Below are 22,617 nucleotides of genomic sequence, written 5' to 3' on the forward strand. Positions count from 1 at the left end.
TTCTGAATAAGAAAACTGATTTAATTTGTAAAAGGTTCTCCGATTTGACTCTAGATCTCTGTGAACCCACTGAAACTGAGGTTAGTGCAACTAATGCAGACATGACTTCTTTCAAGAGTGAGTGAGTGAGTGAGTGAATGTTGCTTAACGCCGCTTCTTTCAAGAACAGCCACGTCAAAGAAACTGCATAAACGATGTAATAAATTGTTATGTTTCACGTCTAGCTGCTACCCAAAACCTCTGGAATAAAAAGCAGTTGGTGCTCACGACCAATCTTTTTGCAGTGGCTTTGTCTGTCATCACACCAGTGTGATATGCATTTATTTTTCCAGGTCGTCTTGTTGTGACGGGGACGGTGGTGGTAGCTAAGTGGTTAAAGCGTGGCCGAAGCCTAGGGTTCGATTCCCCATATGGGTTGTGTGGAGCCAGCGTCTGGTGCACCCACTGTAATATTGTTGGAATTTTGTTAAAAGCGGCGTAAAACTAAACTCCATGGTCTCTTGCAGCAACAACACTTGCAATGATCATATTCTGGCTGAAAGGGTTCTACCTTGAGGGAAAATGAGTAATTTTCGCCGCTTTCAGCAATATTTCTGCATTATCATGGCGGGAAACACCAGAAACGGGTTTCACACATTGTACGACGAACGAACGCTTTCACCACGAGGCTACCCTGTCGCCCTTTGTGGAACACTGATAAGGGAATGGGACCCTGTTAAAATGAATTTCGTAACTCATTTACTTCAGCGGGAACAAAACAAACGTTGCATTCAATAACTTTATTGAGTATATTTCTTTTCAAAATGTTCTTATTGGTCCCAAGCGTACATCGTTACATGGCAATTCAGATTTTCAGAGTTTGCATACATAATTCAAATAGAATTAAAAAATACATAACAATAATGACTCTGGTTTATTGTTGAGTTGTTAATATAGATAGATAATTAATTTTTTTTCAAGATTGTAAAGGCTACCATTTATGATTGAAATGTTTTTTTTCAACATTGAAAATAACCAAATACTTTGGAGGGTTTAGAGAATGTTGTTTAATGCCATATAACAGGATTTAATTTTCGCAGAGAAGATAACATGAATCGGTACATCCATCAATGTTACAAACCAAACAAGGTACAATGTATTGTGTTATCTTAATTGAATAATTAATAATTATTCATCCAAACATAACATTTATTCAAGAGTTAGTGATTGAGTTTAGTTTTACGCCGCACTCAGCAATGTTCCAGCTATAAACAATCTATCTGTAAATAATCGTGTCTGGACCAGACATTCCAGTGATCAACAGCATGAGCATCGATCTGCGCAACTGGGAACCGATGACCTGTGTCAACCACGTCAGAGAGCCTGACCACCCGATTTATTAAAAAATGTTTGTGTTTCTTTATATTCCTAATAAACATGACAAATACTCTCATTCAGCTCATAATAAAAACAAATATATTGTTTATACTTTTGTCAACATTCCTCGCTTGACTTGGTGTAAAATAAACAAGGGAATACAGAAGAAGTATCCCACTTAAACAATACACACTGGTTACATACAACACGATCACGAATCGTTGCTAAGATTACAATTCAAAGAATGAAAGCTGTCAAAACCGGCATCTGTCCCATCCGGTAAATTGTCAACACCAGCCTATAATCTCAGTCCCATCCTTGGCTTGTATCTTTATCATCAGCTCTACAATCCGGCACCTGTCTAAACCTTATTATGTATTCAATCCCAATGCGTGCCACTTTAGACAGCTTCCACTGTATATCTTATAATCACACATCGACAACACGTCCGGAGTATTTTACACCATCTGATCTTCCATAACAGTAAAATGCAGTTCTCAGTTGAAAAGAAGCATAATACTTATATTACTGCCGTTGACAGTTTAAACGGTTCTTTATTGCAACAAGGGCATCGATCCAAAAACATAACATAGTTGCTTATCATTCGACATCATGTACACTTTCGTTAGTGCTACATGTTCGGTGTGTGCTAAGTATCGTTAGGTTGTATATGAGAAGCATTCCTTCAAGCCTGAGTACCAGATATTTACATTTGTTGTGGGAATATATATTTGGTACCTTATGCATGGAATATGTATGTTTTTTAATTCATATAAGTCCTGGATATATGTCAGTTACATACAATAATGTTTAACAGGGTAGTTCACGTATGTATCATTTACGTATTTACAGTCGAAGCTGTCAAAACCGGCATCTGTCCCATCCGGCAAGTTGTCAACACTGACATAAAATCTCAGTCCCATCCATGGCTTGCATCTTTTAATTATCATCAGCTCTACAATCTGGCACTTTGTCTAAACTGGATTATGTATTCAGTTCCAATGCGTGCCGGTTTAGACAGCTTCCACTGCATTCACTAAACTACATTAATAAACGGTAACTTGTATAGCGAACATACGAACATACAAATGGGGGTTAAGGTGGCCTGGTGGGTAAAGCGTTCGCTCGTCACGCCAGAGGATCCGGGTTCGATTGCCCATATGGGTAGAATATGTGATATTGGTAATAGCCGCTTAAAACCCATCTCACCCACTCACACTATATCAAGAAAGACAAATGGTCCTCTGGTTGTGGCCCTAGTTTACTGTGTTTCTTTTAAATTACTGATTCGTGTGTTTATGATATCGGTTTGTTCTCTGCGTTTTAATTGTTCTTGATAGAAAATAGCCGAATCAGTTCTGCACAGATATAACATCTGTGATAGTTTTTCCTGTGTTCAAGCAACTTATCAATTAATTCGTTCACTTCAGTTCAATGAATAGGTTAAGCTATAAACGTATCAACCAAAACCGGAAATCAGTGAAGATATTAAACTTTTGCTGCCAAGACTACGAACAAACGTATTGTTTTTCTTACATACGTCTATAAACATTTAGTGAAATAGCGGTTGAGTCTTTTCTGTTATACTATTTTCTAAAAATTATTGCTTCTATGCATTTTTTTTTGAAAATTAGATTGGTACTCTATACGTTTGTTTTTCCTTTATGTAATGTAACGATTTGTGAATAAAAACATATCCGCCTGTCTTTCGGTCATGCAGAGGGCAGAAGGCATCAAGCACATTCCTAGTCACTGCAGTTTGGTAAGTACTTAACGACAGGTCATCATTAATGACCTTGTAATTGTGAAGTGATAGTTAACTTTAACATTAACGTAAACGAAAACGACGCTTTTGTAAGGATGGAGACGAATGCAAATATGTACAAAATACAAACAGATCTGTGATACTCGAGTTCCACACTATACAAGTATAAGGAATAGACGAAAGTTAATGATTGAACTGCTAATCTACTTCAGAGCTCACTTGCACACTTGTAACTCCCACTCTCCAACATAGACTTAAATATCGTCGTAGAGCTAAGATCGCTTTGTGTAAGTTGGCCCAAGACCCAGGACCCTTATTCTCAAAACGTTCGTAGCCCTAAGAATTCTTAACTTTGATCGTAGCCAGTGTGTTAAGAATGGGCTTAAGAAGTTCGTAGAGCTACGAACGTTTCGAGAATAGCTAGCCAGTTTCACAACGCTATCGTAGAGTTATGACTGTCGTAACTCCTATACGGTCCCATGGACGACTTACGACAGTCGCAGCGCGACAATAGCTTAGTGAAACGGGGTCCAGGACGATTAGGAAACATCAATATTCATAATAAATTGACCTGTAAGATGTGTTATAATGCCAATACTCTCAGAATTTCAGGCCGACACCCTTAAAGCGCTAATAATGCTATATTCACAAGGCAATGCAGATATCTGATCATAGCTGTCAAGTTCAAATTCTTGCTGTTACAAATTGTAAATCATGAGTTATCTCCCCTAAATTGTTCGCAATTGGACAAGACGCCATACATTCAGTATCAGACTCAATTCCAGTTTTCAATTACTTTTAACATTACTCAAGCTATAAGACATCAGACATGACAATGCAGCGACGAGTGACCGCATTTCGATTACATACCATGAACTATATCAGTGACGATGACACCCCCCAACACGTTTGCTGGGGCAAACAGTCGTTTGGTGAACAATAGTTTGTCTGCCCTCCTCTCCGCAATTCTCAAGTTGTGTATGCAGACGAGACCCTCCGGGAAATATCGTTGTCAGATTTAGCATCACATTCGGTGTTATGTGGTCTGGAAACATTAACAATTGATCCAATTTAACAACGGTATTAGGACATACCCGTTGCAATATAAGTACAAAATATAAATAACAACAAATATAATAAAAAAAAAACAACAAAAAAACCCACAGAAAACAAAACAAAAACAAAGCAATTGAACAAGAAGAAGAACACAGTCACACCAAAACTATTATCCACATACTTCAAAAGACATAATGATCTGATTTTGTGGCATTTTGATAACATGGAAGCATTTTGTTAATTAATTCTTAGTGTGCAAGTTTACACTGATGTTATCCAGTTTAATAAAGGGGCGGCGGGGTAGCCTATTCCCACTCGTCACGCTGAAGGCCCGGGTTCGATTCCATACATGGGTACAATGTGTCTCAATTCCATTTCTGATGTCATCCGCCATGATACTGCTGAAATATTGCTCATTGCGGCGTAAAGCCGAACTCACTCACTCGTGCTGGTGAGACCACGTTGATTTCACTGAGGTATTTTCTTACCGTTAGCGAAGTGTTGGTCGTCTTGTTAGCGAAAGCTCGGTCTCTTGATGGCGTACTATATCAGCAATGGACGGAAGTCAGAAGGAAATATTATTAATTTCCTTACAGGAATACAATGCATTGTTGTATGAAGGTATACATTAGGCAAGTATTTTGACGCGTTTGCAGCAAACAAAACAAAAATCGATTTAATCGTATTTTACGGCATTGTTCATTATTCAGAGTACCCAAACTGTACCTCATTCCTTTACTATCTTAACCCAGTGGTTAAAGCGTTTGTTCGCCACGCCGAAGACCCTGTTTCGATTCCCCACATGGGTACAATGCGTGAAGTATCCACCGCCGTGATGTTGCTGGAATATTGCTAGAAGTGGCGAGAAACCATACTCATTCAAGATAATGGGGCGGTGGAGAATCCCAGTGATTAAAGCGTTCGTTCGTTACGAATATTGCTGGAATATTGTTAAACCCGGCGTAGAACTAAACTCACTCACCTGTTCGCCAGTGTCAATGTGTGGGTACACACTGCTGCCTTGCTTGTAGTTGTTACCCAACAGACTGGACTGTCTGGATGGCGGCCGATTAGTGGGCATCCGGGTGTAGGGGTTTTCCCTGCTCTGGTCCCGAGGGTGGGGAATCATCTGGCGCTTGTCATCTTGGTCGTAATCAGGAGGCACTTCATCGGGGAAAGAATACTGGGGGGTGCCAAGGCCAGATTCCCTGCCTGAGAATACAAGTTAATGATTCTGGCTTCAATTTACAGTTTGCGGTAATGAAATTTGTTGCCTTGAGTTGCCCTGTAAGGGAATACAATAAATGACGCAGCCTCCAATTTACTGTTTTGTGGTAATAAGATTAATAGCATTGGTTTGTCATGTCAGAAAATTCAATAAAAAATGTTGGTATTTTATGTACAGTAATCGAGACCGGGGTCAATTGTAACATGGAACAGTTGTAATAAGGGCGATTACTCTAAAAGTGTAGATGAGTTGTTTCCCTTCGCTTTCCTGAGGTACTTATCCGGCAAATTATGATGACGTTCCATGTTAGTTTTTTACTAGTTTTATCATAGCAGGACTTTTTCTGTCTTGTGTTGATAGTACTGGCCCTCGAGTGAAGGTTTTTTTTTATGTTAGTCTTTGCGTTATATATTTTGTGCATACCAATACAAGAAGTTTAAACCCCAAACATATTTAAATATCGATGGTGGTAATAGTCTAATGGTAACCCATTACCACCTCAGTTGATCAAGATTACATCTTTCTACAGTTTATTTCGTAGATTGTTACATTTGAACCTTCTTTGTTATAACTGTCCCATCCACCTGTTACAATAGCCACGTGCAAGGGGTCAATCATAAAACTGGCACTCATAAAGTTTTGCATTTGAAATGTAATAACTTGTAACGACATGATAGTGAACTTTAAATGACACTGAGGTTTACACCAAAGGTGCCGATGTAGTAGTACCAATTGATTGAGCGGTCGACTAGTATCAAATCACAAGACGTTAAGTACAAAGTGTTACAGTTGACCCCGGTCCCCACCTATCTCTATGGAGATTTAGAGCATTGATTTGCCGAAAAAACAGTTTCACAAACAAATAATCAAAACTCCTTTCCCCTGAAATAATCCAGCCTTGACTAATGCGTTATTTAATGCTACTTGATGTAAGAACGTTTTGGTGGTATTAGCTACGCTAGTATGCGAACGATCTGTGTCCGATTCTCGGTCTCCGTAATAATTGATAACAGCCGAGTCAGTGAATTCGTTGTTTACAGTACACTTAATGCAAGTAGATGCAAACATGAGGGAACATGTGTCAGGTCAGCATATAGTGATATTGGTTGTGTTGGTGGATAAGAGTACGCTAGGTATAGTGTTTGTAATACCATTACATTGCGAACCGATTTCCATTTTGCATTTTATTTCATATTTTCAAAAATCTGCCATTCATGACCAGCTCGTGTTATTCCGGGACAAGCCGAATACATTCGTCACCACTCGCCCCTTTCCGTAACATCCAAGAAGCTATTCGGCTTGTCCCGGAATACTACGAACTAGTCACAAATGAAGCCGAATAGCGCTGGGGGTTACGGAAAAGAGATCGAGTGGTGACGAATGAATCACCTGCGTCACTGCATGCGCAGAAATCTCTATACGGTGACTGAATATAGTTACAGAAGATTGGCAAATACGAAAGTGTCAGGTAGTTTCTTGTCTTGCTTAAATGCAGTCCAGAAAAGAAACAAATCCCCTTGAATGTGTATTCTACACTTGCTATTTTCAGAAAAAAAAAACTTTCCCTCATGCTGTCTCTTGAGTACCGTAATGAGCGACCTGGGTATTCATGAGTGACCTGTCTACGTAATGGTATAAGTATCTTTACCGAAACATGGCTATTTACAATAAAGATGCTGATCATCCATAAGGATTTGTTATTCCTGTCTTCATAGTCAAGTGTACAGATATCGATATCGATAGAGTTAACTAGAGACAGACGGATAACAAACCAAACATGGAGGCGGATTCCATATCGGTATTGTCTCTTCGTTTGTCGTCACCATAGTTACGTCCCCAGTTGCTGCTGTAGCTGGGTGCCCGGAAGTCGTTCTCACTTCTTCTGCCGCTTGGCTCGCGTTCTGATCTATCCGTACTCATCAGCCACTGGAATGAAGAAATAAGTGTGTTTATATACTTGTAGACAATGCAGACTGGTTAATAAAGATGAAAAAGAGTTCATCGTATAATGCGGACTATTTGATGAGCATTAATCACATGAATCAATCGTATTGTCCAATATCTGGAACTCTTGAAATACACATAAGAAGGAAGGTTAAATACTTACTAGAACAGACATGTGTTCAATATGCTAGGCCCGTTTCAGGTGTCCCCCGCTGTGATATTGCTGGAATACTGCTGAAAGCAGCATTAAACCATGCTCATGCAAGTATTACATCACAATGGGATGGTTGGGTAAACTTCTGGTTACAGCGTTCGCTTGTCACGCCGAAGACCCGTGTTCGATTCCCCACATGGGTACAACGTGTGAAGCCCGTTTCCGGTGTCCTCCGCATGGATAGTGCTGGGATATTGCCAAAAGCGGCTTAAAACCCAATTCACTCACTTACTCATGACATGGGTCAAATGTTCTCTCCTCGTCGTGTGCAAACCTACCCCCTCATATCCTCGTCCATCATCCCGACGACCGGTGTAGCGATACTCGTCCTTGATGTCAGCGCCGTAGTTAAACTGACCGGGCTGTCTTTGGTTGTAGATATCCCGCTCCAACCGCTCCGACAGAGGAACATCGTCTTCGTGTTTCCTGTATTTGATATGCTGTAGAATTAGTAGTGATCAGACACAAAATGTCGTTTCACATTTCATGGCATGTTTATATATTGAGGGTATCTTTGTGCGGAAGATTCTGAAAGCAAATAAAAGACTCCATCTTTGCCTGAGCGCCACTCAAAACCAGTGTATTAACTCGGTTTCACTCTATGAAAAGGGGCGTTTGGGTAGCCTAGTGGTTAAAGCGTTGGCTCGTGACGCCAACGACAAGGTTCTTTGCACAATACAGTCGTTTCAGGAACAGACAATCCAGTGATCAACATCACGAGCATCGTCCTACGCAAACGGGATACGATGACATGTGTCAACCGATTAGGAAGCCAAACCACTCGATCCCTAAGTTGCCTCTTAAGACAAACATGGGTTACTAAAGATTCTTATTCTAAAACGGATCTACACGGAGTCGTCACTTCACTGCGTGATCATTTTGCGGGGCTTTGGACAACGCGATGCCGGGTTGTGTTCACAGCCATGTCACACGACGTCTTTGCATGGACAACGATCCTCAACAACACTGACTAACCGTATCCTCGTTGAAATGAATACTACGTTCCAGACAAACATTAAACAAGAGAGTGAGTGAGTGGTCATTAAGACCACTCTACAGCCTGTGGACACCTGCCACTTGGCTCTCTGCCTCGGTGCATTTAGGAAACTAAAAGCCTGCCGTGACAGTGCTAAAAGACTTGTACGTGTTGTTGAAAACTATGTCGAAAAATATTTTCGATTTTCATGAGCCATCTCCCACAGTCTGTACTTTTAAGTGAAGTGAGGCGTAGTATATATTGCTTTAAAAAACACAGTAGGCAGGAATAACCCCCCAGCCCCCCACCCCCAGCCCCAACACACACACACACACACACACACACACACACACACACACACACACACACACACACACACACACACACACACACACACACACATACTGTCGAGTCCACTTCGAGTCCATGTCGGAATACGTACATATCATTCTCGGGATTCCTTCCCTTTCTCCTTGAACAGCACATGCAGCCCAGAGCAATAGAGAGCAGCAGGATCGCCCCTCCACCCACTCCACCAGCTATGCCAGCGATGGCCCCCTTGCCCATGGACATTTTTGTTCCCTGTATGTCGCACTGGTCACCACCGTACACGACATCGTCCGAAACATGGCATCTGAAACCATATACGTACAAGCAATAGTCTATGGCCATATTATGTATAAGAAGGATATATACAACACTATATAAGCGCGCTCGGTCTAGATGGCTGGTTCTGTGTTTGTCGTACGGTGTAGTTCTGTTTTTGTTGTAGCACTTATTTGAATCCATCAGCCCTTACATAAACTCGGTTCATGGATATTTCACTTAATTTCAATTGACAAACGTTACTAAATGTGGGTGAAAAACGACTGTGGATTGAAGGTCGACATGTTTTCTCAATTGCTGTCATATTTATGCACTCAACTACAGGAACAACAGAAAAAGACACCTTTTGTTTAACCCGCTGTTTTGTATTAGTTATTGAACTATAGGCATGTGGAATAGTTGTCTCTATAATCTCTATAAACGCGAGTTAAAGAGTTATCTCCCATGATGCTTGTTGTACAATGTACCTAAAATTCAGTTTAGACAGAACATCAAAATCACTCATAGATGGTATTAAATAACTGACTATAGTTTAAATGATAGTTTGAACAATGTTTCAAACCCTTTATGAACCATACAGATCATATATAGTAATGAACGATACAGATCATATATAATAATGAACGATGCAGTCATATATAATAATGAACGATACAGTCATATATAATAATGAACGGTATAGATCATATATAGTAATGAACGATACAGATCATGTATAATAATGAACCATATAGATCATATATAGTAATGAACGATACAGATCATATATAATAATGAACGATACAGATCCCAGGCATTTGAAAATTACCATCATAGTGTGGCTCTTGTAAACGAATATTCATATCATAGTAAGAGATTCGAACACACGATCGTGGAATTCTTGACAATAGGAAAAGCACCACTTAACGAAATGTGGCCCTTTTGGTGACCCAAACACCCGTACAGCATTGATATAAACAAATCAGTGCCTCATAATAATGAGTGAGTCAGTGATTTGGGCTTATACAAGATTTCAGGAATATCACGGCGGGGGGCACCGGGAATGAGCTTTACATATTGTATCCATGTTAGGGACCGAACCTGGGCCCTCGTTATAACGAGCGAACGGTTTAATTACCAGGCTACCAACCAATCAACTAATCAGTCGTTTCAGAGGTATTCCAGCTACGGGAGGTTAGGTGTTGTTATAGAGAAGTACGTACTTGCATATAGGTTTTCCATCACTCTTGACATTACAGGTACCATGGTGACAGTGATGATGTGCACATACATCCTCACATGACGGATATGACTTGGTGCCATCCTTACACGTAGAACCTTTGGGGCATATTCCTTCAGCATTGCATTTATCTCTAATAACATGCAAGACTGAAACAGATAATATTAATATGATGACATGGTATTTCGATAAATAGATATGGTGTGAGTGTGTTTATAGTGAACATCTACAACTTGTTCAGCTTGACCTGAGCTACTCTACATATGCATAACCCGGGAGGTCAAATGGCACAAAGGGCTTGGTCGAGTTAACTTCGTGAAATACAGGAGCAGAGATAGTTATTATTGTTGGGTTCGTGCGAAACATGGATACATGGATTCATTACAGAACTTGGAACTGAAAGCAACACTTCTGAAAAACTATCATTTCATGACTAACTTTACAACGTACAGACATTTCACTGGAAACACCAGTTGCTGCTGTTGCTCGCTGCCTAAAACCCCGAATGGGAAATATTACACCATCCATAGCTTCTTTTTAAAAGACAGTTAGGCTATTCGGACATCTTCACAATCAACTGACAAGGGTGAACCAACCCTAGGTGACACGGCCATGCAAGACCAGTTAAAGACACTGACGTTTGCATCGGCGAGATAGGCACCTGTTACAGATGTGTGAGGTCGAGCGTTGTCGCGTTGAATCTCACCCTCCAGTTAGAAACTGGAGGAGGTGAGGTCACAGGATATGGTCCACCACTTGAACCACCCCTACTTCTCATCTAACCGTATGGGGCATGGCTCCAACACCATGACATCATCCAAACCTGTGCACCTGTTGAACGCAGTTCGGAGCAAGACGTTCGTGTCGACGTCGACAGACACGTTGTCTCCCATCCCGTCGTTGCAGGAGGAAGCGCAATTCATTACTGAATCAAACGCATCGCCAGTTCCACAGGTTTCATACCTGTGTCATGTTGCACCATCGGACTCATTGTTGTCGGTGTAGTCGCGCCATGACAGGTTCATATTTGGTTGATATGCTCGAATTCCCACTTCGCGCAGACGGTTTGAGCGGAAAATCTCCGAAGATCTGGTACAACTCTTGCAGTGTCCGTCCGTCCGTCTGTCATACTTTGAAGCATATAACCTAAACGTTTCGTGGTGGCTTTACAAAACATGGTACACATGTCAAGAATGATCCCTAGATGTGCCTTTTGGGGTTTAGTCCCAGATATGAATTGTATTTATTTATCTGTTTTTAGCGGTTTCCATGGACATAATTATGACTTAGGCTGTGGCTTTGAGGATGTCATCTTGTCAGGAGCAGATCTTCCAGACTTTTGCTTTATCAAACTTAGGACCCATGTTCGCCGTGTTCATCGTGATCCCTGGATGTGCCTTTTGGAAGTTACACTAGTGTGTGAATTATAATGTGGTTTCCATTACAACAGGTATGACTGAAATTGGTGGTTGTGCTCTTTTCCGGAGCAGAAATTTAAAACCGATCACTGTCGCACTTGGGGGTGCCTATTGTTAGGTTTGGATTTTTTAATCAAACATTGTTTTCGTTTCCCTGGCAACAAGTTCGACTTCGGTTGCCTTGGGCGAAAGTGTTCTTTTCCGGTAAATCCTTTCAATACCGTGGGATAATGGTGACTTTGGTATTGTGGATGTCTCCACTCATACGTCACACGCAGTGTACATGCACTACGTGGAAATATCGTTTCTTGCATGACCGTTTCATGTATGGTTTTCATTTTTTATGGCACAGGTTTACTCACACATTTTGGGATGAGTTGACGGACAATGCAAAACAACTACAGCATGATTAACGAGATTCAAACACGAGAATTGTCTTAATGGTGATTGCTGTGAAAATATATCGAAATAAACTGCTGAAAGCGCCTATGCTTTTCTTTCTTGAAGATTGTAGAAGTTGTACTTATTGTAAATTGGCCCTCTTATTTCGTCTTGAAAAAGTCAGTGCATGTGGAGAAGTGGAGATATAACGGTACAGCATAAAAAAACTTATGGTATGGAATCAAAACTTACTCATTTTGGTATCAGTGATGAGGTCCATTTCATGGTTGAAAATTCTTGGTTGAGTCGTTGTTGAGGCAAACACATCCGTCACGTCTTCTACAACTACTTCAGCCTTTAAGGAGATGTTGTAATCAACAACGATGGATCCATTGCTGTAAAATTATTCCTCGTGTCACTTCACCATTGGTATGAACTTTTACATATATTGTCACCAAAACGTGGTTTCAAACCTTCTTACGGCAAACGTACGGTAAAGAAGAATTACTCATTGTTACTATTACCCCGAGGCACATACGTAAATATCAACTAACTCACATGTATGGGATACCGAGCACCCGCTCCGGCTACCAGTTCAGAATAAGTATAGCCCAGGAAAACAAAACGTAGGACAGACATTTCAACTTCCTGGGAAAGATCATGTATAATTAAATGAAAGATGTAAAGGTTCTGTAATTGCAACGACTGTAGAATGCAATGCAACCTACCTATGCTGATTACTTCGTATGTTGTAACATTCGTAGTAGAGGACACCAGATATGATACTTACGAGAACCCGATGACTTCAATATACAAGAACCCACGTATCTTGTCGTAGACTGACGTCATCTAGAACAGAATGATAATTTACTTGGAGGTATCTATCAAACAGTGTTTTCCATCAAAGATATAACAGACGACTGACCCAAAATGCAGAGGCGTGCCAGATGGCCCAAGGTTGGCAGCTCGGTTTGATTTCACAGGTTGACCCGTGAAAATTGTACTCAACGGAAGCTGTTCCTAGAGGATGTGCTGGTTCTTCGAGCAGACTACGCGACATAACATGCTGAGCCATAGGAGCAGGGTTCTCCTCGAATATACACTCTTCGGAAAAAGAAACGCAAAACCCAAATAGTGAAAATTTGGTATTATTCAAGCACATGTAGATTGGCGGAAAGATACATGAATGAAAGTTTGTGGTACAATGCATTGCTATCTTGTCCATATTTCAAGAGTCATCACAGTCATTACTGCTGTCCACCAGGTGGTGTTGAAGTCAGTACCTCGTATGACCACCTCCAGCTGCTACCACTGCCTGACACCTCCTGGGTACAGATCGAATCAGTCGTTGTATGTTTTGTTGTGGAATCTTTCTCCATTCCTCCTGCAGCATGTGGAACTACTGTTGAAGATTCTGTGCTCTGGTGGATTACGACGTCGACGTACTCGTCTATCGATCTGATTCCAAAGGTGTTCTACTGGGTTTAAATCCAGGGATCTGGAGAGTCAGTGGAGGGTATTGATGTTGCTATTAGCCATGTAGTCCACGGTGGCACGTGCTGTGTGGGACCTGTCATTAAGGTGAAGGACGTGCGGACGGAGAATCGGGTCGATGTTCGTCACACTGCCTTGGACAAGTTCCGATCTGCCGGAATATGAGATCTCTCCCCACAACATAACACATCTTCCGCCGAATCTGTCCAGCTGTCTGATGCAGTTAAGAGCAAAACGTTCATGAAGTTGTCTGTAGACAAGGTCTCTACCATCACAATTTCATACATTTGTAATCATCTCATGAAACGTTTGACAGAGGTCATGTTTTCCTCCCTGACAAAGTTATACATACTCAAAGGCAAAAATCATAGTGACATGAAATTGTTTCATTAGTAATCTTGTTGATGAAGTTTCAGGTTTGAACCAGTGTTAAAATGGCCGAAGAAACGCAGCCAACTCGTTAAACGAAATTTGCATGAAGCATCACAGTTTCGAGAAAAATGTCTGGGAAAGTTCATTTTAAAAGGCCAGGCGACCTGTTGCTTACCATTTCCATCCAATGCAAGTTTAAGTGCCGACGTCGGAGCAAAACACATCTAAACATCAGTCTCCAATAAATTGGAACACACGTCGCCTCGGAGAAAATGACAAATTGTGACAAATAGGTAGCCTTCAGTCCAGTAACTCACAGCGAGAGGGTTGTTCGCCAATTCAACGTCCACAGAAACACAATTTGCTAAAGCAATCAAATTATAGACCGTTCCCGTAGTAGCCGTCCACCAGCAACGACTCTACGACAAGACCTATGGAATCAAACCGCATACTGTCGACACAGGTTCCAGGCAGCAAAAGGTAAAGTGCGTACTGTACCTGGAAACAAAGGTTATCTGCGAACAGGTCGCCAACGTCTACAGTAGCCCGACGGCCAATTCTGATGCTCCGATGGAGCAGGGCGGAGCGGAGAACGCTTGTGACGGCGAGAACGTGAAAGGAGGAAAGGCCCCATCACAAAAGTCACGTTTCCTTCTTCAGTGTTGACTGCAGAACACGTATGTACTGACGTACAGGTGTGACTTACATCAGGCCATGTGATCAGGAAATGGATTATTTTGGATGTTGGGGCATAATGGTCTGGTGCGGGATAACAGCAGCAGCAAGGAGGGAAATTACTGTGATGGAGGGAACTTGAATGCTATCTTGTACCGTGATGAAATGTTACAAATGAATGTTTTGCCCTTTTTGCAACAGAACCACCCTGGAATTAAGTCTCAACTCGATAACGCTACACCACACTTGACAATGACATGTGTTGGAAGGTAATATTTAATCAGAACAATGTTAATGTGTCACCCTGGCATACAGGATCCACTGCTTTGTCACCCACCGAAACACGTATGTGATGCAATGGAGAGATGTTTACGTTGTCATTCGAATCCCCCAAGCAAGGAACGCTGCAGAAACTCTTTTCCAAGCTTTCATGTGGCCAGTGAGTAAGGCCAGTGAGGTGAAGGTTTCAGGCCTGCATCAATGTGGCTCTTGATTGGTATCCTATCTCCAAACACTTGTCGTTCCATGTTCCACAAATATGTATAACACATAAGATTTAACTCTACACGTGGTATTCGTTCAATTTTGGTACCTTTTCCTTGAACTCCCTGGTGTAGTTTTGATACAGTTCAGATTTTGGGTTGTTCAACGAGTCAGTGAAGTTTGCATGCACTTTTGCCGAGAGATTGAACATGAACTGCGCTGTCTCTGCGGAGAAAAAAAAGTTCAAATGAACAGCAAAATACCTCAAGTGCTGCCAGTGTTTCGAGCTCGGCATAACAATCGAAGAGTCCTGTATTATGGGTGACATTGGACGCTTCTTGTATTGAGTCAATGGGACAAATACACACTGATGTCATGGGTAGTAAGTATTTATTGGGTGATTTATCCATGACCATGTATAGACATGCGCCCCATTGCCATTAAATTGGATATCTCACATCACAAATCGGCTGTAAGGTTTCTGTTTCTGACATGTTTCTATATCTCAGGAAGTTGGTAATGAGGAGACGTTTATTTGTCTTTAGACAACATATTGCTGATTGCAGCAGTCATTTCCCAGATTAAAGAAAAAAGAGCTTCAGTTTGAATTTATGTCCAAACTACAGATGTGTGATTACAGAAAAGCTTGGTTTAGGTTTTCAAGATGACTTGATAATTTTTTGTTTAAAACGTACTCTCTGTTTTCGATCTAAATGTTCAAAAGATAAAACGTACTATCTGCTTGCGTTTTAAATGTTCAGACGACGACAAGCGCGTTTTAAGTTAATGTCCTACATAAGTCTATACACTATTTCCTTAAAGTACAATCCCCATTTGACAAACCATGTATTTTTTATTTCGTCTAAGAAATATGAAAACGCATTTCCTACTATGTATTTTAGCAGTCGAACAAATTGAGTCGCTCGTGTTCTCGTTTAGCAAAAGAAAGACGAATCGCCACATAAGAACATACACATATATTGGCACACTAAGTATCAGATAGTCGTATGACATAAATATTAACAGGATGTGGCATTGTATATTTTAAATAATAAATACGTCATACTGAATGTTGTTGAGTATATTGACTTCCGTGTAAAGCAACGTCCATATAAAAAAAACATGTTAGAAAAGACCGTTTTGACAGAAGAAAATATTTCACATTCAGTACTTACCTAAATTTGGTTTTACTTGAAAAGGTTTCCTGGATCTTTCTGCAATCAAAATATCAGCTTCGGACACTCTTCATTTAAACCATTTGTGAATAATCCATGTAAGCTCAACCTTATTCGCTGTGCAAACTTCCCGAGTCTCGGACAATGATACTTGTAAAACGTTTTCAAATCGATTTCAACAAAATCCAATCTAGAAGCTTAGTTCCTCTAAGTTTATATAAAGCAGAATGCCTGGTATTACCCTACTAAACACGATTGTTGATCTGTATTTACTACAACTCCATCGGATATACGTATCAATATATACATTAAGATCTTTACAGAACTCCAAGAACATATCAATACCAAGAGTATTTTCGATTTAGTCATATGACATGCAGTTAGTAGCCTCCGGTATTCTATAGACTGATCCAGACCCGGCTATCAGTAGCTCTCGTCTTTGTTTTTGACGTTAGTGGGAAAACCACTAGCTAATCGTTACGGCGTCACCGCTGGCGTAACTGCATTGTTGGAGTCATAAATTTTGCTCTTGGTACTTTGATACTAGTCTTTTGTGAATGATATTGACAACGGAAAGTTATGCGTATGTTTATTTGTACGGTTTGTTGTACCTGGAGCGGAAGAGGTTGATTGCTTAGTGGTTCCTTCAGGAAGGAAAGTGGATGATGGCACTATGGTTGCTCCTGGAAGGGAAGTGGATGATGGTTCTATGGTTCCCTCTGGAGAGAACATGGATGATGACTCAATGGTTCCCCCTGGAGAGAACGTTGATGATGGTTCTATGGTTCCACTTGGAAAGAAAGTGGATGATAGCTCTAAGGTTCCAGTTGGAGCAGAGGAGAATGATGAATGTGTGGTTCCACTTGGAGAGAAAGAGGATGATAGCTCTACGGTTCCACTTGAAGCAGAAGTGGATGATGACTGTGGGGTTCCACTTGAAGCAGAAGTGGATGATGACTGTGTGGTTCCACTTGGAGCAGAAGTGGATGATGACTGTGAGGTTCCACTTGGAGCAGACGTGGATGATGACTGTGTGGTTCCACTTGGAGCAGAAGTGGATGATGACTGTGTGGTTCCACTTGGAGCAGAAGTGGATGATGACTGTGTGGTTCCACTTGGAGCAGAGGTGGATGATGACTGTGTGGTTCCACTTGGAGCAGAAGTGGATGATGACTGTGTGGTTCCACTTGGAGCAGAAGTGGATGATGACTGTGTGGTTCCACTTGGAGCAGAGGTGGATGATGACTGTGTGGTTCCACTTGGAGCAGAAGTGGATGATGACTGTGTGGTTCCACCAGGGGCGGAAGTGGATGATGACTGTGTGGATCCATCTGGAGCGAAAATGGTTGGTGGCTTTGCAATTACACCTGTTTGTATCTGCTTGATATTGAAAACATACTTTGTTTGGACAAGAGCAAGCTGGTCTTTGATTAGTTAGTAGTGGAAGATGTTGTTGCAGAGAATTTCCATATTGCGATACATTGCGATGCGAAAGCATATATTGCGATATGTATTGCAATATATTGCAAGAGCATTTTTAACAACATGTGTGTTTAATTCGTGCATAGACTGTTGTTATAATTGTCTGTACAGTTTCTCAGTTACTATAGAAAGTCATACCTGGTGCAAGTGAAAGCGTAAATGCCAGTAATACTACGGCAAAAACTTTGAGCTCCATTCCTCTTCAATTCCTGAAACACAATGAACATATGGTAATTTATGGCAAACTATGTAAGATGTGTTCTATTTAAGTAGAGCAAGTTTGTGTAGTGAATGTTGTCAGTAACCTGCATGTCTCTGATCTAAAACTTCTGGTCTCGATTCTATGAACCACATAACGTTTCATGCATGCTAGTGCCTAATTCTCCTATCGTCACGTCATCCATGCATTCAGTTGTTGCAGTCCTAAGCACTCTGATATTGATGCGCTCTGTGACAGGTCTTCAAGCACCTTGTGTGCATCGAGCTCGTGGCTGCATGTCTTGTGGGTGACTTTAGTTTTAAGCCGCTTTTAGCAATATTCCAGCAATATCACTCGGGGGGAGAGCAGAAATGGGCCCCACACATTCTTCCCATGTGGGGAATCGAATCCAGGTCTTTGGCGTAACGGGCGAACGCCTTAATCACCAGGTTACCCCACCACCCCAACTGGGATTCGGTGACATGTGTCAGCGACTTCTATCACCCAGTCTCGTTAGTTACCTCTTACGACAAACATGGGTTGCCGAAGACTAATTTTAACCCGGATTGCCACGGGTCAATAGATTGCCACGGGTTATTAACCAGACAAAGTACTGTAACTCGGCCTTGATGCTAGTATATTCACTAGGTCGCAGAATACGCCAGACTGATCCTCCAGTTAAAAAATGATGTATTGGACACAGATCTCTGACACAATCAATGAGGTGACGGTCACGGATGTTAATGCAGTGGTCAGGGGTTACACCGGATATTGACTTGTGCTCCCACTACGATAAGTTACGTATTGCGATACAACGCCTTCGGTTCGGTCCTTTTCGATTCGGTATATGATATGATAATGCTGAAAATTGACAAGAACCAAACCTAGATAGACTTTTGATAAAATGATTCGATATCTAGGTATAGTAGAAAAGGTTTTAAAAAGTCTTCAAAAGTCTGAAAAAATGACGGTACGGAAACTGAATATAACGATTTTTTGGATTGTATTGCGGTATACCGAACTGAAGGTAAAATACCGTGGTTCTACCAATACTACGATATACCATTTCAACCCTAGTAATCAGTTGGGGAAAAACGGTACGCTGTTACGACAGTACGGTACATATTGAGGTACAATATCATTCGGTGAATGAGATGTGATCGTTATGCAGAAAATTGACAACTAAAGCCAAACCTAGACAGATTTTGATAAAATGATTCGATATCTAGACATTTTAGAAAAGGTTTAAAAACATCTGTAAAGGGTTAAGAAAACTACGGCACAAAAACTAAGCAGATCCATTTTTTATTCTACTACGGTATACTGAACTTAAGGTAAAATACCGCGGTTCTACCAATACTACGATATACCATTTCAACCCTAGTAATCAGTTGGGGAAAAACGGTACGCTGTTACGACGGTACGGTACATATTGAGGTACAAGATCATTCGGTGAATGAGATGTGATCGTTATGCAGAAAATTGACAACTAAAGCCAAACCTAGACAGATTTTGATAACATGATTCGATATCTAGACATTTTAGAAAAGGTTTAAAAACATCTGTAAAAGGTTAAGAAAACTACGGCACAAAAACTAAGCAGATCCATTTTTTATTCTACTACGGTATACTGAACTTGAGGTAAAATATCGCGGTTCTAAGTATTAACACCGCGGAAAGGCGTTTCACCACTAATTCTCAGCGCTACAGATGATTAGTTTTTTGCCAAGTTTTTTACTCTAAATAAACTGCAACTTTCAGTTCTTTTTTGCTTCTTTACAATTTCATTATTGCTTGAGGATGCATCTGTCCATCTGCGTGAGTCACATCGTGATAAGGTTGTGACAGCTCACATGCATGGTACTCTGCGATTTTCGTTGTCACTATTTAGCAACACAAACGATTTTAAACCGCCATTGTAATCCATGTTAGTGATGTGAATTTATTTGTAAACTTGTTATACTAATTGTCTTTTTCGTATACTTTTCGAGTTTCGTTTTGCATTATGTTGGGTCATCTAACAATCTTGTTAGGTCATTCTCCTAATCTTGTGGAGCCAACGGTATTGGGTATAAGTATATAAGTAAGAATTTAATTTCTATTTTCTCTGCAGGAATGATCTCAAATCGACATACTATAAAATATCACTCATGATTAACTAAGTATATCAAATCTTGCTCTGGTAAAACCGACACGATGTTTTTAACTGAACCAAAGAGGGAACAGTTTCAAAATTTGTCCTATTGTATTTTCACATTCTTTTGTTTGCAGATGGCTGTCATGTTTTGGTAATCTGAAGACAACTGATGATTCGTCGGACATCTTTAGCTAACTCGTATATAAGCACAAGCAAGCAGTTGTTTACTGGGTTTCAAGTAAGGCCGAGATAACTTGTAACTAATGGGCGTAGGGTCGGACAGCCAATGCAGACAGGCGGGTTGCTACGGGGTCCCCGTCGACCGGGGATCGGCGGTAGAGGGACCCCTGACTGATAGCGACCCGGGTGGCCGCATGGTTGTGCTGTGTTTGTGCGTTTCTTAGACTAGAATGACGCTACTGCTCTCAGTGCGTGAGTGAAGGAGTGAGTACGTACTGCATAAGGTCGCAGCAGCAATTGCAAAAATAAAATAAAATAAAATAAAATAAAATAAAATAAAATAAAATAAAATAAAATAAAATAACAGTATTTTGAAAAATAACACCCCATAGCAGGTTTCTATATACATTTTATACTTAGGTTGGTGATCTACCTTCAGTTGATAATAACCTGTTTTTATATTGTATTGATTTGTATGAATTCATAATTTATTGATTACTAGTTTTATATTTCTACCTGTGATAATCTGATTGTTCTACAGACCTTCGTTGTCAGGGTTTTTTTACTGTACCTTGCATTCACCCATAACTTGACTTAGACATGATTTGAAATGTTCCCAAAGTGACTTTAAATTTTAGCTCACTCACTAACTCGTGTTGAATTCAAATATTATGAAATACAAGACTCCCCAAAAGAGCACAATATTGAAGCAGGTAATATTTAGATCTTCAAAGTTCGAAACCTTCGAACGGGAATTAAGGAAGGCTGAATATTTAAACGATATCCAGAATTCGACTTAACCTGACGTAAATTATCACACACTTATTCAATCTTCAATCTTCTGATTGTACGTGAAAAGTCTGAACGCGTGCTCTTAACTGATGAGACGACTTTGCCGTGGCTTATTAATCCTAGCGCAGAGGTCCTCATTATATATTATGAATAAACAATGTACATTGAAATACCTTAGTTTCACGAAAACTATAAAACATAGTGCTGCTCTCACCTTGTGTCTGTGCACACTTCTCTTCCTGAATAATTTGTGACGAATTTCTCTTCCTGATTAAATTGTGACGACACCAGAACAGTAAGAGCCTTATATCATGCGTCGGTTAGATTAAACCCAGGGGTAAAAACGATCTGTCTCAAGTTTCACATACTTCACTGTATGAGCAAGATATCGACTTGAAATTCATTTCAATGCAAGCAACGCTGGTATTGCACCTCGATTTTGTTCTGATAAGTGTTCTAAGTGCAAAGATGAACCGACACACAATTAGATAAAACTTTGCGTTGCTCGTAAACCTTTGTTTAGTCGAGCTGGTTTTGTCGTTATATTGCGTAACTAACTACGTAGAGGTCTTGTTAATTTTATAGTTGACTGTGACCTTGTATTTCCTGAAAGTTCTCGTCACGCAATGTGAAGAAAACATAATGTTCTGTAATGTCTTTGAAATCATTTAAGAAAACTGTAAAACGTGGCTTCAGATGTATGTATGTATGTATGTATGTATGTATGTATGTATGTATGTATGTATGTATGTATGTATGTATGTATGTATGTATGTATGTGAGTGTGCGTGCGTGCGTGCGTGCGTGAGTGTATGCATGATATGTGTGTGTGCGTGCATGTATGGATGGACTAACTTATTTATCTTCGGGGAGTAATTGTAATCTCTGCCGGAAAATAGAGTTGAAATGCTTAGGATGGAAATTCTTGTTGTGCCATTTTTTGTGGAATGTTTTATGTATTACACGATCATTTGCATATTACAGCATTACATACATCGGTAGTGTAGAAAATGCATCTTGTCGTGCATGTCAGAAACTTTTGCCTCAGAAAGAGTTGTTAATGATGTTGTATACTAGTAGATCAATAACATCACACATATATTATGGACTGACCTGCAAGGTCACCTGATTATAATCCCACTGAACATGCTTGGGACATTACTGAAGTCGTGTTTACTCTCTTCATGTTCACCTTCATTCTCTATTTTTATATTGTGTTGTCCCTTATAGCTAAAATGTTTTAGGTTAATTACTAGTTTTACATGTATATCTGTGATATTCTAGTTATTTTACCGTCCTTCGTCGACAGATTTTTAAAATATGCATATATTCCATTTAAATGTTAAATGTTCTCTTCACGATGTGGCTGAGATATTGCCCACGTGACGATAATATTAACTCACTCACTCACCTCATAGTCTGGATGACCTTGAACGGGCGTTACAGAGAGAAAGGCAGAACATTC

At 40.4% G+C, this 22,617-nt stretch overlaps 1 protein-coding gene across 1 annotated transcript; it reads right to left on the minus strand.

Moving 5' to 3' along the window:
* Positions 1 to 764: 764 nt before the first annotated feature.
* LOC137297740 (mucin-1-like) lies at positions 765 to 21,497 on the minus strand. The gene is made up of 14 exons (XM_067829684.1): positions 21,367 to 21,497; positions 17,983 to 18,053; positions 16,974 to 17,693; positions 16,363 to 16,401; positions 15,297 to 15,412; positions 12,954 to 13,012; positions 12,416 to 12,558; positions 10,348 to 10,513; positions 8,982 to 9,173; positions 7,842 to 7,989; positions 7,178 to 7,331; positions 5,160 to 5,389; positions 4,666 to 4,720; positions 765 to 4,166 (listed from the first exon to the last, which is right to left on the minus strand). The coding sequence occupies exons 2-13, from the start codon at positions 18,038 to 18,040 to the stop codon at positions 4,691 to 4,693; spliced, it is 2,055 nt and encodes a 684-aa protein (XP_067685785.1). The 5' UTR covers positions 18,041 to 18,053; positions 21,367 to 21,497; the 3' UTR covers positions 765 to 4,166; positions 4,666 to 4,690.
* Between the last annotated feature and the right edge of the window lie 1,120 nt (positions 21,498 to 22,617).

This window comes from Haliotis asinina, chromosome 10 (assembly GCF_037392515.1).
Source record: "Haliotis asinina isolate JCU_RB_2024 chromosome 10, JCU_Hal_asi_v2, whole genome shotgun sequence".
Classification (NCBI taxonomy): Eukaryota; Metazoa; Mollusca; class Gastropoda; order Lepetellida; family Haliotidae; genus Haliotis; species Haliotis asinina.

Coding starts and splice junctions, on each gene's coding strand:
- LOC137297740 (XM_067829684.1), bottom strand. CDS start 18,040: ATGGAGCTCAAAGTTTTTGCCGTAGTATTACTGGCATTTACGCTTTCA. Junction 17,694..17,982: donor TACGCTTTCACTTGCACCAG/GTATGACTTTCT, acceptor TTTTCGCTCCAG/ATGGATCCACACAGTCATCA. Junction 16,402..16,973: donor ATCAACCTCTTCCGCTCCAG/GTACAACAAACC, acceptor TTTTGATTGCAG/AAAGATCCAGGAAACCTTTT.